General features: G+C 38.8%; 1 protein-coding gene across 1 annotated transcript; it reads right to left on the bottom strand.

The window, feature by feature from the left end:
* Nucleotides 1-1,686: 1,686 nt before the first annotated feature.
* LOC148215689 (vomeronasal type-2 receptor 26-like) lies at nucleotides 1,687-13,056 on the bottom strand. Its single transcript, XM_088142383.1, has 7 exons — nucleotides 13,052-13,056; nucleotides 8,557-8,848; nucleotides 7,331-8,185; nucleotides 6,389-6,616; nucleotides 4,833-4,959; nucleotides 3,650-4,544; nucleotides 1,687-1,735 (listed from the first exon to the last, which is right to left on the bottom strand). Exons 1-7 carry the CDS (start codon nucleotides 13,054-13,056, stop codon nucleotides 1,687-1,689), a joined length of 2,451 nt encoding a protein of 816 aa, XP_087998509.1.
* Between the last annotated feature and the right edge of the window lie 910 nt (nucleotides 13,057-13,966).

Consider the following 13,966-nt stretch of genomic DNA (forward strand, 5'->3'; position numbering starts at 1 on the left):
GTCAGAGTAACAGAAGCAAATTCCGTGCTATTCCTGTTTTTATGATGGTGCCGTAATTTGTAAAATGTTAAATTGCCTTCGCTGACTATATTCATCATTCTCTGGAAAGGAAACATATACAGAAGGTGGAAGCAGTGGAATGTGCAAGTGTTCTTAGTTAGTGCTAAGAAGGAGATGAGGATTGTGTGCACTTTCCTGTCCAAGGTCTACATTATTATCCTGAAACCAGAAATGATTTCAAAGGCAGCATAAATGGTGGCCTAATTCCTATGATTTGGCTGTAAATAACATGACAAGTTATAGGTCAAGGAACTTCATTCAGGAATAGTTGTCTTTTTTCAATGTTTCATTTTTTTTTCTAATGTAAGAAACTTCAGCATACACATAATAGTGAGGAAAAGAACTGTGCACAATTTTTCCTAGCTTGAAGACTTCTCTGCCTTTGAACAATGAGCTGGAAACTACAGTGAAAAATATAGTGGGTGGCATCACCAAAAATAATCTTATTTATTAAATAAGATATCTTATTTACATTGAATTAAAATAAAATGTTAATATCATGAGTTTATAGTCATATATTTATTGATGTTCTCTTTCCAACACATTTACTATTTAATACCATATTTTAAAGTTTTGGGGATCATATTCAGAGTTTGTGGGAATTGCAGGAGCCTCAAATGGTTTCCCTCTGCCATAAAAAATACTGACTGGGGCTTTCCAAAGCCGCAATGAATTCTGAAGTCCTCCTAAATGGGTTTACAGTGACCAAGGTCCAGTCTCTCCAAACTGTCTTTACCAGTGCAACTTTGATGGCTGGTTGTAAAGAAATGTTGAGTTAACCTTGATGAAGGAATGATGTCCTGGGAAAGTAGAAAGTGAGAAAGAATCTCAGAATATCCCCACCTTGATTCTGCTTAATACAGAAAGGGTCAAAGAAATTCAGGCAGGCTTTCAAGATAGCCTACAACAAGAAGAATAGAGCGCTGTTGGAGTAAGACAAAGAGTGAATCCGATGGAATACAAGGAAGAGTCCATATCTGGGATTATATTGTGGTGGAAATGGCAGCAAAACGTCATTATTACTCTACCCTCATGGTGTCTGCTGATAGCCATCCAGCTAATATAAATATAAATATAGCCACCCAGGTAATGTTGACAATGTCCTGACTCAGGGTGCATTCAGGGCTGGATGGAGAGGAACAGACTCAGATTAAATTCTGGCCAGACTGAGTGGCTCTAGATGTGGACATTTCTTACCTTTGATCCTGAATGTTGCAGCACTTTCACTTTCAAGACTAGTGTACAAGTTTGGGGTTCTCCTGGATCATAGCTGCTGTTTGAAGAGCAGGTGGTAACTGTGGCCAGGAGGGCCTTTGCACAAGTCCCTTGTTTGCCAACTGCACCATTCCTAAAATGGGAGGCCCTCCCATTTTCCCACTCACACTCTAGTCACCTCATGCCTGGACTCTACATGGGGCTGCCCTTGAAGACCATTGAGAAGCTACAGCTGGTCCAAAACACAGCAGCTCAGGCAGTCAAGGGTGTACCTCAATACTGGCATCTCTATTCAACAATGTCATCTAGTGAGACCCCAGAAGCACACTTTAGCTGTCACAATGCCAGCCCTCTTGAAGAGCAATCCTAGAGGCTTGTTTGGTTCCCACCCTATGAGGGTGCCAAAAGTCTTTAAAAACCTGGCTGTGCTTCCAGACCTAGGTTAGACTGTTGGTTGGCCCTGGTGTAATGGTCTATGGAAATGACCTTGGGAGCCAGGAGGAAGAGCCACAATCTAGACAACCATCATGCAAAAGGTATCTCAGCCCACAGGAGGAAAAGAAGCATGGGAAGCATCTCAGAAGGGACCCTCTACTTTTCTGGAAAGTAGAATTAAAGGAAGGGATAGGTACTTTCAGACTTGCAAGATGCTGTTGCTGTGACCTTACTAGTGTTATTACTCATGGTTTGGGCTTCTTGTCTGGACAACCTTGAAGAGCCGACACCTGGTGAGTTTTTTTGGCAATTATTGGGTGTTTTTGTTCTTTTCTTTCTTTTCTTCCTTTTAACTCCCAGAGTCACCTGGGAGATGGGCTGTCTTCCAAATCTAAATAAATAAATAAATATTCCTGGAACCCTTACATTGGCTGTTCCCTGACCTGGCCTTCCTTGAACGGCTTCCACTGATATGGCTCTTTCTTCACAACCCCAGAATTGCAAGGAAGGGGGTTTCTTCCCCAGATGGAGAGGAGTTTGCATTGGGAGAAGTGTTCATCTCTTCTTGATGTGGCCTTTGAACGCTCCTGAAGCCAGTGGTACAGCCAGAGCTGGGCCTTGGGGCAGAGAGTATAAGGCAAGTATTAAAATACCTTAAGAAAATAAGATATAAGGGAAAAAAAGAGTCTTTGGGTTGGGAATCATAACAATGCCTTTTAAAGTATACATGTACTTCAACAAAACGATGATTCATTCTTAGCAATATTACTTCAACTTGCAATATTTATGCAGTTTCATTATATTGTCAAAACACTCTCCTTGCCATCTTCTCTCTTGCATGGTGTCATGTAGGAATGACTGAGATCCAAACTGAAGCCCAAACTAAAAATAAATAAGGACCCACAGAGACACATTTACTCACTTAGGTTAGAATACATAGTTCGAGCTCAGTCACTCTTGATGCAAACATTTCTATGAAGCTCTAGCTGCCATTTCTCAACCAGGACACTATTGCGGCAGCGACACTACAAAGAAAGGGAAAGGAAGCATATTTTGGTCCTTATGTCCATAATATACCCTGACTGGGAGGGAGAAAAACCAAATTTGTGATGAATGTGGCCATTCTTATATCAAACCTGACCTTTGCAGCCAAACCATCATTAACATTCCAGGCACTGTCTTTTGCACACTATCATGGAAACAAGGTCTCTCAAGCTCTAATTGGGCTGATCAGAATTAAGGAACAGACAAGACTGAATAACAAGGGAAGACTCTTCTTTATTAAAAATGTGAGTGAGAGAATTGATTACACAGAGTGAAAGTCTAATAACTTTAAATTAGTGTTTTACATCACAAGGGCAAGATATATGGTGCTTTAATAATCATGGGAAGCAAGGCCACAGTAACAAACATCCATCAGAAGGAACTCCAAAGAAAGTGACTCTGTTAATGAAATAATGTATCCTTGTCCTCTCAATACACCTTTGTTTTTGTAGCTCCAATTCCCTGCCTTATAAAATCTACCCTCTACCGGACCTCACTAACCACCTGCATCAGTCACAAGCATCATCAATCCAATGGCAATGGTCAATCCTGCATGTCATCTAATTAGCGCCCCCACCCTTTTCAGGTTCACCCTTCAATAATACAATCAATCAAGACTGAATGGAATCAAATACATTGCCAAGATTTCCACAAAAGCTACAAAATAGCTTTATAAAGAGTTAGAAAGATAGATAGTCACTCTAATGGATGAATCCATTAACATTCTTTCTTTAGCAAACAGGCACATAATTAACCTTCCATCATACTAAATTTTGCACATAACACATGGACCAGTCTTAACTCTGAAACTTTCAGGGATGGTAGCAATCTTCTTTTCTTTTTTACATCTATCACATGCTACTCCTAGCTCCTTCTCATGCAGTATCAATCATACCTTTTCCTTACCATTTGCTCCTTCTTATTTAATTCAGGATGCATTATAATAATGTAGCATTTGGGAAGGAAAATACAACCCAATAAACCCAAAGCAGAGGCTAATATGGAGAAGATCTCCACAGCTACCATGAATTTCCCCTTTGTGCTCAAGTAGGTGGGGATGAAGGACAACCAAACACTGCAAAACACCAACATGCTGAAAGTGATGAACTTGGCTTCATTGAAAGTGTCAGGCAGTTTCCTGGCAAAGAAAGCCACCGTGAAGCTGACAATGGCCAGAAGACCCATGTAGCCCAGCACAACATAGAACATGATCTCTGAGCCTTCGTGGCACTGCACTATGATCTCACCCACTTGGGAATGCTTCTCTAATTCTGGAAAGGGGGGCTGGGTCGCCAGCCAAACAGCACAGATGCAAATCTGAATCAAACAACAAACCACAATGACCAAGTCTGCTAGCCTCTTTCCCACCCATTTCCTCATCTTATTCCCTGGTTTCGTAGCCACAAAGGCCAAAACCACAGTGATTGTTTTGGCTAGTACGCAGGAAACAGCAGTGGAGAAGGTGATGCCAAACACAGCCTGCCTTAAAAGGCAGGTTACCTTCCTAGGTCTTCCTATGAAGAAGAAGGGGCAGAGAAAACATAGGAGCAGAGAGGAGAGCAGGATACACGTGATGCTCCAGTTGTTGGCTTTAACAATGGGAGTGTTTGAGTGTAACCTGAAGATCCCCATCACAATGACTGTGGCCATAGAAAGGAAAAGAGCCAAAACTGTCAAAGCTGCTCCCAGGCCATCTTCATAGGACAGGTAAGTCATTACTTTGGGAATGCATTCATGCTGATTCGTGCTCGGATACTGATCTTCTGGGCACAGCTCACATTCAGCTGCATCTGAAGATCACAAGCAAAGATTCAGTAATCAGATAAAACTTGCAGAAATATTATCCACACCTTGTTATCTTTATACATTACCTGATGGAGAAAAACAAGTTTGGAAGTCTACAAAAGTCATTTAAAAACCACAAAACAATATGAGGATAACCTTTTACTACACTATTCAAGAAAATAGATGGTAATAAAGTAACTAAATGTAGGTAAGGGAGAAAAATACTCCACTAGAACAAAACTCAAAATATCTGCACGTTCTCCTACGTAAGTAGCTCTGAGTCCTTCACTTACCCATTTGTGTTGAGATCCTCCCTGAAGGGCACTGAATACAATCATAGCAACAGATCTGTTTCCCCTGCTGAATAAGCATGCTCTGTCCAGGATGGCAGCTCTCAACACAGGTCGAATTTGGCACCATCTGTTAATATTCTCCAAAAAATAAAAGAATATTTAGAATGAGAATTAGAGGAATTTTCTCCTCTCCGTGCTAAATCTGAAGTACATATGTTTGGAGCAGATAGATCTTGGAAATTATGTCAGTAGAAAATACCTGAGGAAGGCATCCAGGCATTAATGTCTTTCAAAGATTCATGACACCACAATCCTCTGATGACCATAATTCTTCAGCAAATATTTACTGCCAACGTGAGCAGAGGTTAGATGACTGAAGAAGCAGCATTGTAGGAAGAGAGCCATCAGTTGCATTGGTTGATGTAGGATTTATATTAGGGTAAGGAAAGCGGAAGGGATGGGAAGTTTGGTTATGAAGATGGAGGCTGCACATGACACAGATTGTAAGTTCCTTATCAATGAACAATTGTAATGTGTAACAATCTATTATGTTTGTTGATACCTTCTGACATGGGCTGAAACCTTTTAATGTATGTGAGGTCACCAAATCTCTCATTCAATAGTGGTCTTAAAACTCAGTTTTCCCAAAAAAATCACTTTGAAGTCTGCCATAGAGTGCCCTGGGAGGTGGAATTGCTCTGTCATTACTTTGCTCTCCTTTTGAGACATTAATGTTTTTCTACAAAATGAGTCCCAATTGTCCTATTGGGGCACGGCTGGCAGATTAAGGCATTCATCGTATTAGAGGAAGAGTATGTGAAGGTGCCTCTAAACTTGTGTGTCCACTAGTTGGGCCTGTAACTGTTGGTGTGGATTGTAGAGGGATAAAGCCTGGGTTTGTTGCAGGGCCTGGTTCTCATGTCAGAAAAAGCCCTACCAGACTCCTTCGGAAGGAGCAGCCATGGATAGATTTTCTTTTTTAACAGTTCCTTCCCAACTTTTTCAAACTTTCTTGGATTGTTTAACTAGTAGTTTTTTCAATGAGTGAAACGTTACACTAACAGGCTTAAACCACTCATTTCAATTACAAATGGTTAAGCTTCACAGATTTCTCCTCTCTTAGGTTAAAATTCAACCAAACACTCCCCTAAAAACAACAGTCCCCAAAGAGTAAAGAACATATGGATCTTGGAGATACCATCATGTAACTATTTCTCCCTCATTACAAATAAGAAATTCATTCCCATGTCAAATTATCTAATCAGTGCTCTTCCTTTCTACTTTCTGCAAAAGAGACACGCCTTCCTTTCCATCTTTTTCCCTAAAAGCCCAGAGCTTCGATGCTCCAGACATTTTAGTCTTCCTCTACATTTCAGGACCAGATCAAATCTAGTTGTGAAATAGAAGTATGAGAACAATATAGTCAAAATTGTGTTTTTCTCTTTTCTGATACATCTTCCAAATTCACATAGCTCTTGTCACTTTCCAGACTGTGGTTTTGAAACACCACTCAGAGGAAACTAATATTAAGAACAGGAAAATATAATAGTTCCAACCTGATGAAACTTGGGATTCCAGGTAATGGTACTTGCATTAATGGTGAATTCTTTTCCAACTGGAACATGGGAATCAATTCTTCCTACTTGGACTCTCTGGAAGGTTTCATTAGGGAACGTCACCAAATTGATGAGGTCATAGCCTATTGCTAAGTCTCTATTTTCATCCAGAAATATTTCATCTCCAGCATTATTGTTAAAGCGGACTTGTCTCAAAAAATAATTAAGCTAGATGGAAAAGGGAAAAGTTGATTACCATTCTAAATTGTAGAAAATATCACCTGAAATGTCAGTGATCTGACATTTAAATAGAGATTTCCCACAATACTGCAAATTTGTGCTTTTGAAGAATGCCAAGAATTGAAAAGGTTTATCCAAAGAGACATGAAAGTTTAGCCATATCAGCAATATTTTTCACCTGAGCCTCTCCAGCTCACCATAGATTCATCCCACTTGCTCTAAACCATGTAAGATGACAGAAACAGTGTCCTCATAGTGGAATTAAGCAATTGATTGTTTTAGTTAATTCAATAAGGAAGAGATTCATAATGCATTAAATTATCCACTTTGGCATCAATTTCACTGGCACATCTGCATTCTCAATTTCTAAATCACTTTAAGTATTTCTTTAAAGAAATCTCTCTTTTCTTTGATAATTTATCACCAAAAATGTGGCACTCCCAATTTAGATAGCTCTCAACATTCTTCTACATTTTTTAACTGAAAAGTGCAAAAACTGCATCACCTTATTAGAGGATAATTAATAACCAATTAATAAGGTCACCTTTTTTTCTTTTTCCTTTGTAATTTCCAAAGCTGATTATGCTTACTAGCTTTTATCTGTTGTTCCATCATGTATGCTTTTGTTTTAGTTCTATTTTGATTTTTTTTTTAAATATATTTTGGCATTTTAAATTAGTTGACCAATTTAGTTGTAAGTACCTGCCATGGGTGATCTTTTTGGAGATTCCATTGGCCTTGCTTTCTGCTTCCCCTCCATTTCCATCTCCTGGAAGACAAAGCATGGAGAGAATGTGCTACAGCATAAACAGCATTGTAGATGCTGTAGCTCCAGCCAGACATGCCCATTTCAAAGACAGATCCAGGGAGGCTCTCCAGCTTCTCTTCCCCAGTGCAATTTTCCATTTTCTCAACATACCGTCTGTGAGCATTGAGTGAGCAGAAGAATGTCGATGTCCAGAATTCAGAGAGGAAATAAAATGAAGACTTCAGGGGATTTATTGTCCCAACAAACTCTTGGAATCCTGGCACTACGTTTGTATGGAGTGAGAAGGACAATGTCCCATTGAAGGATTTTTTGCTAAAACCTCCCCCAGGGATCAGAGCAGTGAAATCCCACTCACATGTTGTGATCCACACCTTCTCCAGAGGCTTCTTATAGCCAATTTCCTTTGAATATAAAACCAGTTGTAACCCCTCCAGAGACTGACCATCTCCATATACAAGGAACACATTGATTTCACTCTGGGAGATAACAGATTGAATTGGAATGATTTGTCTCTCCAGTATATTCCTCGATGAAAACGTTGACATTATTGGGATCAACTGTATCCACGCTATGCAAATATTATTTTGCAAGAGCTTGGGCCTCAGAGTTCGAAGAAAGCTTTCACTACTCTCATTATCTGAAACAATGAGACTAATCCAGTTCCATCCAAAATATTTGAGGAGTCCAACAATCCCCACGTACTGAAGAGCTTCATTGGGGACCATACGGTAGAAAGAAGGAAACCCAATTTTGTCTCTCAGCATGGGGTCAAAGGAGCCATAACTAGCCTGGGGAAAATCATAGAACAATTTTAAATCCAAGAAAAGCATTTTATTCTGTATAAAATGTTTCCAAATATCTGCTAATATCACATTACCAATTTACTGTAAATTCTAGAAAACTGTTTTACAATATTCATCAGATAACAGAAGTACTTAAGCTGGGAGTTGTAAAGAAGATATGGAAGAAATTTGACTTCTCAAGTTTACATTGCTACCCTGCAGGAATCAAAGGGTAGTTTCTTAGTGTTTTCTTTCCTTAGTTGGGAATCATCATCGATGTAAAATGACAATTCAAGCAATAGAGAAATGTGTTTTTAATGTGGAGACTTAACAGTCACTCTCCTTCTAGTTCTATACATTTATTTCCAAACACTCACCTGTGGAACCTTGTAAGTACTTAAGATGTTGGCCATGTGAATCGAATTCTCGGAGGTGAGTCCCCCAATGATGGCCATGATTTTCTCTTCAGTGACACAGTGGTAATTGAGTGGATTCCCTCGTCTTAGGAAGAGAAGGTCCAAAGTGGTCCAAGTAGTTCTCCATGAATTGTAAGCATTGTCATAAATCTGGGACCCTAATGTGGTGTTGGGTAAAAGATCAGGATTTGTGTTGATCTCTTGAATGGCAAAAAGAAAAGCAAGGACATGCTGGTAGTTCTTAGAGATCAGACTGCAAAGTGAATGTTGAATAATGTTAAATTTTAACACCTGAGAATCAAATGGCTTGCATCTTAGATCATTGCTTGCCCATAGAAGTAAATTCAGTGTTGTTCCCTATATGATGGGAAACTCTTTCTGAAACAAATGGTCCAGGTATTCCCCTAAGGCAAGATGAATAGGTTTATTCCTTCTGTTGTATCGCTTATGTGCATACTATATATGTATATTAGATTCCTTTCTTAAATTTATATTATTTTCATTTGTCCTTTATTATATGTCTCACTTGTGTAATTCATACAGCTCTTTAAGGTGTCGTAAAGAAGCATCTGCTATTAAATCAGAGATTATGGGGGAGACAGACAGGCAGATAGGATCCAGTCTTCCAGGTATGGAAGGATCTTGTCTGTCTGTCTGTCTGTCTGTCTGTCTCCCCCATAATCTCAGGATCCAGTAATAGACATATTTTGTAAGGGTTCCCAATCAGAATTCTTGATAGGAATTAGGGAGGTAAGAATTCCTATCTCCTATTATTCCACCTAGCCCAAGGTACTATGCCCTACAATGAAAACAGTATCTTAGAATTAATATTGTTTGCTGTAGTGGTTAAGGCTCCAGACTAGAAAGCAGGAGATTGTGAGTTCTAGTCCCACCTTAGGCATGAAAGCTGGCTGGGTGACTTTGGGCCAGTTACTCTCTCTCAGCCCAACCCACCTCACAGGGTTGTGTTGTGGGGCAAGTAGGAGGACGAAGGAGTATTAGGCTTGTTCACCACCTTGAGTTACTTATAAAGTAGTAAAGGCAGGATGAAAATAAATAAATAAATAAAAATAAATTATTTAATATTATTATTATTTCTTCCATATTTGTACCAATGGCTCTAAATTGTACAGGAAGTACTACCATCATGGTTCTTAGCAAATCCATCTTCACACAGAGATCAATAAGCTATCTATGTATTTTCCATCAAAAGTTAAGAACTGAGACCTGGAAAGATTTCCTAAGTCACGTGTAATGCAAGTTTGCCCCAGCTCAATTTCTCCTATAAGAGTACTGGGGATTAGTTGGCATATAAAATATCAGGGAAAAAATGGAGAAGTATGGAAGACAGAAAAAGAGCTCTATCAATATTTGGAAATAGTCATTTATTTCTAAATATTGATAGATATTCAGAGGGGAAATCTGGAGACGGGGGGATTTGCCATAACTGCTGCAGACGCAGACGCAGACACAGCCTTTCAGAGGGCACTAAGTTAGACCACTTCTCTTGCTAACGACTTCAGAGAGTGCTCATTAACTGCTTCACTGAACTTAGACAAGTGGACAAGGTTGGAAAAACCAAGCGAGTGAGTATCTTCAAATCTTAATATAAGAAAATGAACATTTATTTTTATAACCTTTAAGAATGTAAAATACACAGCAAAAAGCAAGGCAAAGTTTTGGCTACAGAAAGTTTTTAAAAGACCAAGGGCTCAGAAAACATTGGAACGTCGAATTTTGAATATTAAGACTTTTTGAAAAATTATTTTTAAAGAATAAATGCATGTTTGTGGGGGGGGGGAAATATCTTGGCATTGAGAAATATCTTTGAGGAACTCCACCGAGGATTGCACTGAGACTTTGAATCAATTATGGCAGCTATAGACAGGCAATCTATCTATTTGGGAACAGTCTGCCTTCAGAACAAGATGTCATAGAACAAGATACACAACAAATTCCACTTGAGAACAATATGAATGAAACTTTCGATAAGAACCTGCCATTGGATGCAAAAAGAAAACTGTATGAGATTTTAAAAATTAAGAAAGAAATAAAAAAGACAATCCATAGGGTAATGGGAATAATTCTTTTTTTGTTGTTGTTGAATTTACAAGAGATTGCTTAAAGTATGGAAGAAATTCATAATAAGCATCAACAACTACTGTTGAGAAAGACTGTTCTATATAAAAAAAGGGAATACAGAGTTGGCTTATTTGACCAGGGTTCAAATGGCACATGTTGTTATTCTGGGTGGCTCTTTTTGGATTTACGGATATTTTGACTGGAAAATGTGATGTGCTGGATATGCTTATTTGGTGGTTACATTTTTTTACATTATAGCTATTTTCTGTATCCTATTGGTTTAGTATCTCAATGCTTAGTATGTAATTCTGTAAAAAAAAATTTAAAGGCGAAACTAGCTCTTTTTGTTAGATTAAATTTTAGTCCTTTTTTCATTAGGATGCTGGGATTACTGTATATTTGTGAATAGTTTAGAGTTTAGATATGAAAAGTTTATTTGGATGCGATAGGTTGTCATTTGGGGTGATTATTTCTGGAATGGTGGGCATTTGGAATGGGTTGTGTATTGGAGTTTGCTACTTTTAAGGAGAAATGGTCTCTTTTTGTTATGTTAGACCTTAGTTTTTGTTTCTTTATGTTAGCATAATATAAACCATTTTATGCCTTCTAAATGGGTTTTGTGATAGCTAAGACTCGAGACGTGGAAAGTTGAGTTTTATATTTGTTAATTAATTTTAATATTTTAGAGCTCTATTTAGACATTGTGCTGACAATTGGATAAGGAGAAGATGTTACTTATTTGTTTTGCTTATTACTAAGAGATGAGTTATGGGATGAAGAAATGTATATTGTTAAGAGGGGTGAAGAGATTATGAAATTGTTTATATTGTCATGATGAGGGTGGGGAGTCGCATTCTTAAAAGAGGGGGATTCTTCGCATTTTTTCTTTCTTTTCTTTCTCCCCCCCCCCTTTTACTTTGTATTATATTTTATTGTTCTGTCCAAAAACCTTAATAAAATTATTGTAAAAAAAGAAGAAGTCATTTATTTGGTGAAAGTGAGAATGATCATCAGGCCCTAACAGAATCTTCCAAGAATGAAATACCACTGAATAAGGTTTTTAATTAAAGAATTTCATGGGGTCAGGTACAACTTAAAAAAAAAACAAAAACAAAGAATTACTTACTAAGCTTCTGTTGCAGAAGAAATTGGATGTTCCACATACTTCTGTTCCCTGAAATTACCAAGTGTCAGGGATACAAATTCTCCAATTATAATTTCAACTGAAGGATTTGATGGATTTGTAGAAAGTTTTCTCCTCTGAGCATCCTTTAGCTCTAAACATTTTCTCAAATAGTCATTGAGCATTACAAGCAGGAAGATTAGAAGAAGAGCTAGGCGCTCTTGAGATAAGCCCCAACCCAATCTTGCTATCATGATAGACAACAACCCTCAGTCTTGGCCCAGAATTCAGGAAACAAAAGGAAAGAATTGTGCTGTTGTCAAATGCCGCTCACAGACAAGGGTGCAAAAGACCTTTGGACAGGGCTTTTATGTACTAAGCACAACTTCTCGGAGTTGAAGTGGCTTGCACTCATTGACTTTCCACCTGCAGCCTATTTCTCAAATTTCTTCCACTAATCACAGTCATTGTAGTAATTGCAGGGTATCAAATCCCTTTTGACAAAGAAAACAATCTCATCATAAACTAAGATTAAGTTGCGATCTGGCTTTTTTCCAAGGCCATTGGGGCTGGCTGAGTGGAGTCCCATGGTGCTTGGTCACCATTTTATTTTGGACATTCATATTTTATTTTGTGTATGTTTTAACATTATATATGGGGGGGGGGGAGTTTTTGGTTGCTTTTTCTTTTTTATTCTATGCCACCCAGACTCACATTGCTTGAGTTGGCTGACCTTATAAATCTACTAAATAAATAAATAAATCAACAAAGAGAAGATGCTGACATGATCCCCAGAGAGGATATAGCCTTCTTGCTTTTGAACAGGAAAACAGATACTGGAAACTGTATTGAGACAAAAAGTCTCTTGGACAATCAAGGGTGCCATATGCTGAATGGAAAGAAAACAGATGATGAAAGTCCAAACTATATAGGAGAACTATATTCTCCTAGTCAATGATCAAAGAATCCGCCAGCAATTAACCAACATTAGTTGACCCTGAAAAGTCAGGCAAGGTGGGACCTGTTAGCACTTTGACAGGAGATCACCAGGATACTCTGGGAAATTTAAAACAAAAGCAAAAACCCACCATCTGCCAACTTCTCATCTTGAGACAGGTGAATGAGGGCCAAAGCCAGCTGTGATTTCTCTCCAATGGGTCTACATAGCAGAGGAACATCCAAGGGTAGATTTCAGGTTCCCAAACAAATGAACATCTGAATGCCTTCCACTGCAATTGATTCTCTCCCAACCTCATTTTGGCATGGAAGTTGCCTGATAGTTCTATGATGCAGGGCTATCAATAGGAAGCCTTTCCCCCTTCCAGTACACACTTAACAATGGACTTATATTTCCTTTTCCTTTCAATGTAAACACAATTGCATTGTGGACCACCACAGCTTCCAAATGTTTTTGAAGGGCAACCACAATGAACAGCCCATTGCAGTAGTCCAACTCATCATGAGCAGTGCCCCCACTCCAGCAATAAGCACAAGTGGCACACCAGATGATTTCATGCAAAGCCCTCCTGGCCACAGATGCCCCCAGCCACTTCCTCTTCCAGAAGGAGTCCTTAGCCATACAGGCAGCAGCCATCTTGTCTCTCTGGAATTTTTGACTTTGGGGGACTAGACTGATTTTAAAAGCAAACCACATGGTCTCCACAGAGAACAAAGTCTCTCAATCCATAACTTTCCTGGAGGTAAGACTGAACTAAATGCCTTCTACAATAGACTCACCAACTGTCAACTTCCCAAAGAATGCTGGACAATTTCCATTGTTCTTAATTTGGTCAATAATTATCATTTTTCTGAGCATATCAGAAAACAATCCAAAAAGTAACTGCTGTATGCCATAAATTACTGAAGCATGCTTAGTTAGTCAGAGCCTTTCCTCAAAGATGTTTGCCTAAAAAATTATGTTTTTAAAAAGATTTTTCAATAGAAATTGAAAGTTTTATTTGCAGAGTTTTGCTTTTCTTTTGAGACTACGGTATCGTCTAGCCCTCTGAAGGGTGGAACATTCTGCTGTGGTGGGTAGGTAGAAAAGACTATTGACTCCCTGGGTCATGGAAAATTAGGAAGTAAGGAGCACAACTCTGAGGAGAAATAACCTGGGAGTTGGCTCCCAGTTTACAAGAAAGAAGAACTCAGAATCCTGAGAGGGCA

This window comes from Python bivittatus, unplaced genomic scaffold (genome assembly GCF_059951505.1).
Source record: "Python bivittatus isolate LINGU-HERP-01145 unplaced genomic scaffold, Pbiv_v1 ctg000440_np1212, whole genome shotgun sequence".
Lineage (NCBI taxonomy): Eukaryota > Metazoa > Chordata > Lepidosauria > Squamata > Pythonidae > Python > Python bivittatus.

Bases quoted from the DNA above. Each gene is read 5' to 3' on its own strand.
- LOC148215689 (XM_088142383.1), bottom strand. The intron at 4,960-6,388 runs GTTGGAACTATT...GAATATTAACAG, and splicing joins GGAATCCCAAGTTTCATCAG to ATGGTGCCAAATTCGACCTG. The intron at 1,736-3,649 runs GTATGATTGATA...CCATTACACCAG, and splicing joins GAGCAAATGGTAAGGAAAAG to GGCCAACCAACAGTCTAACC.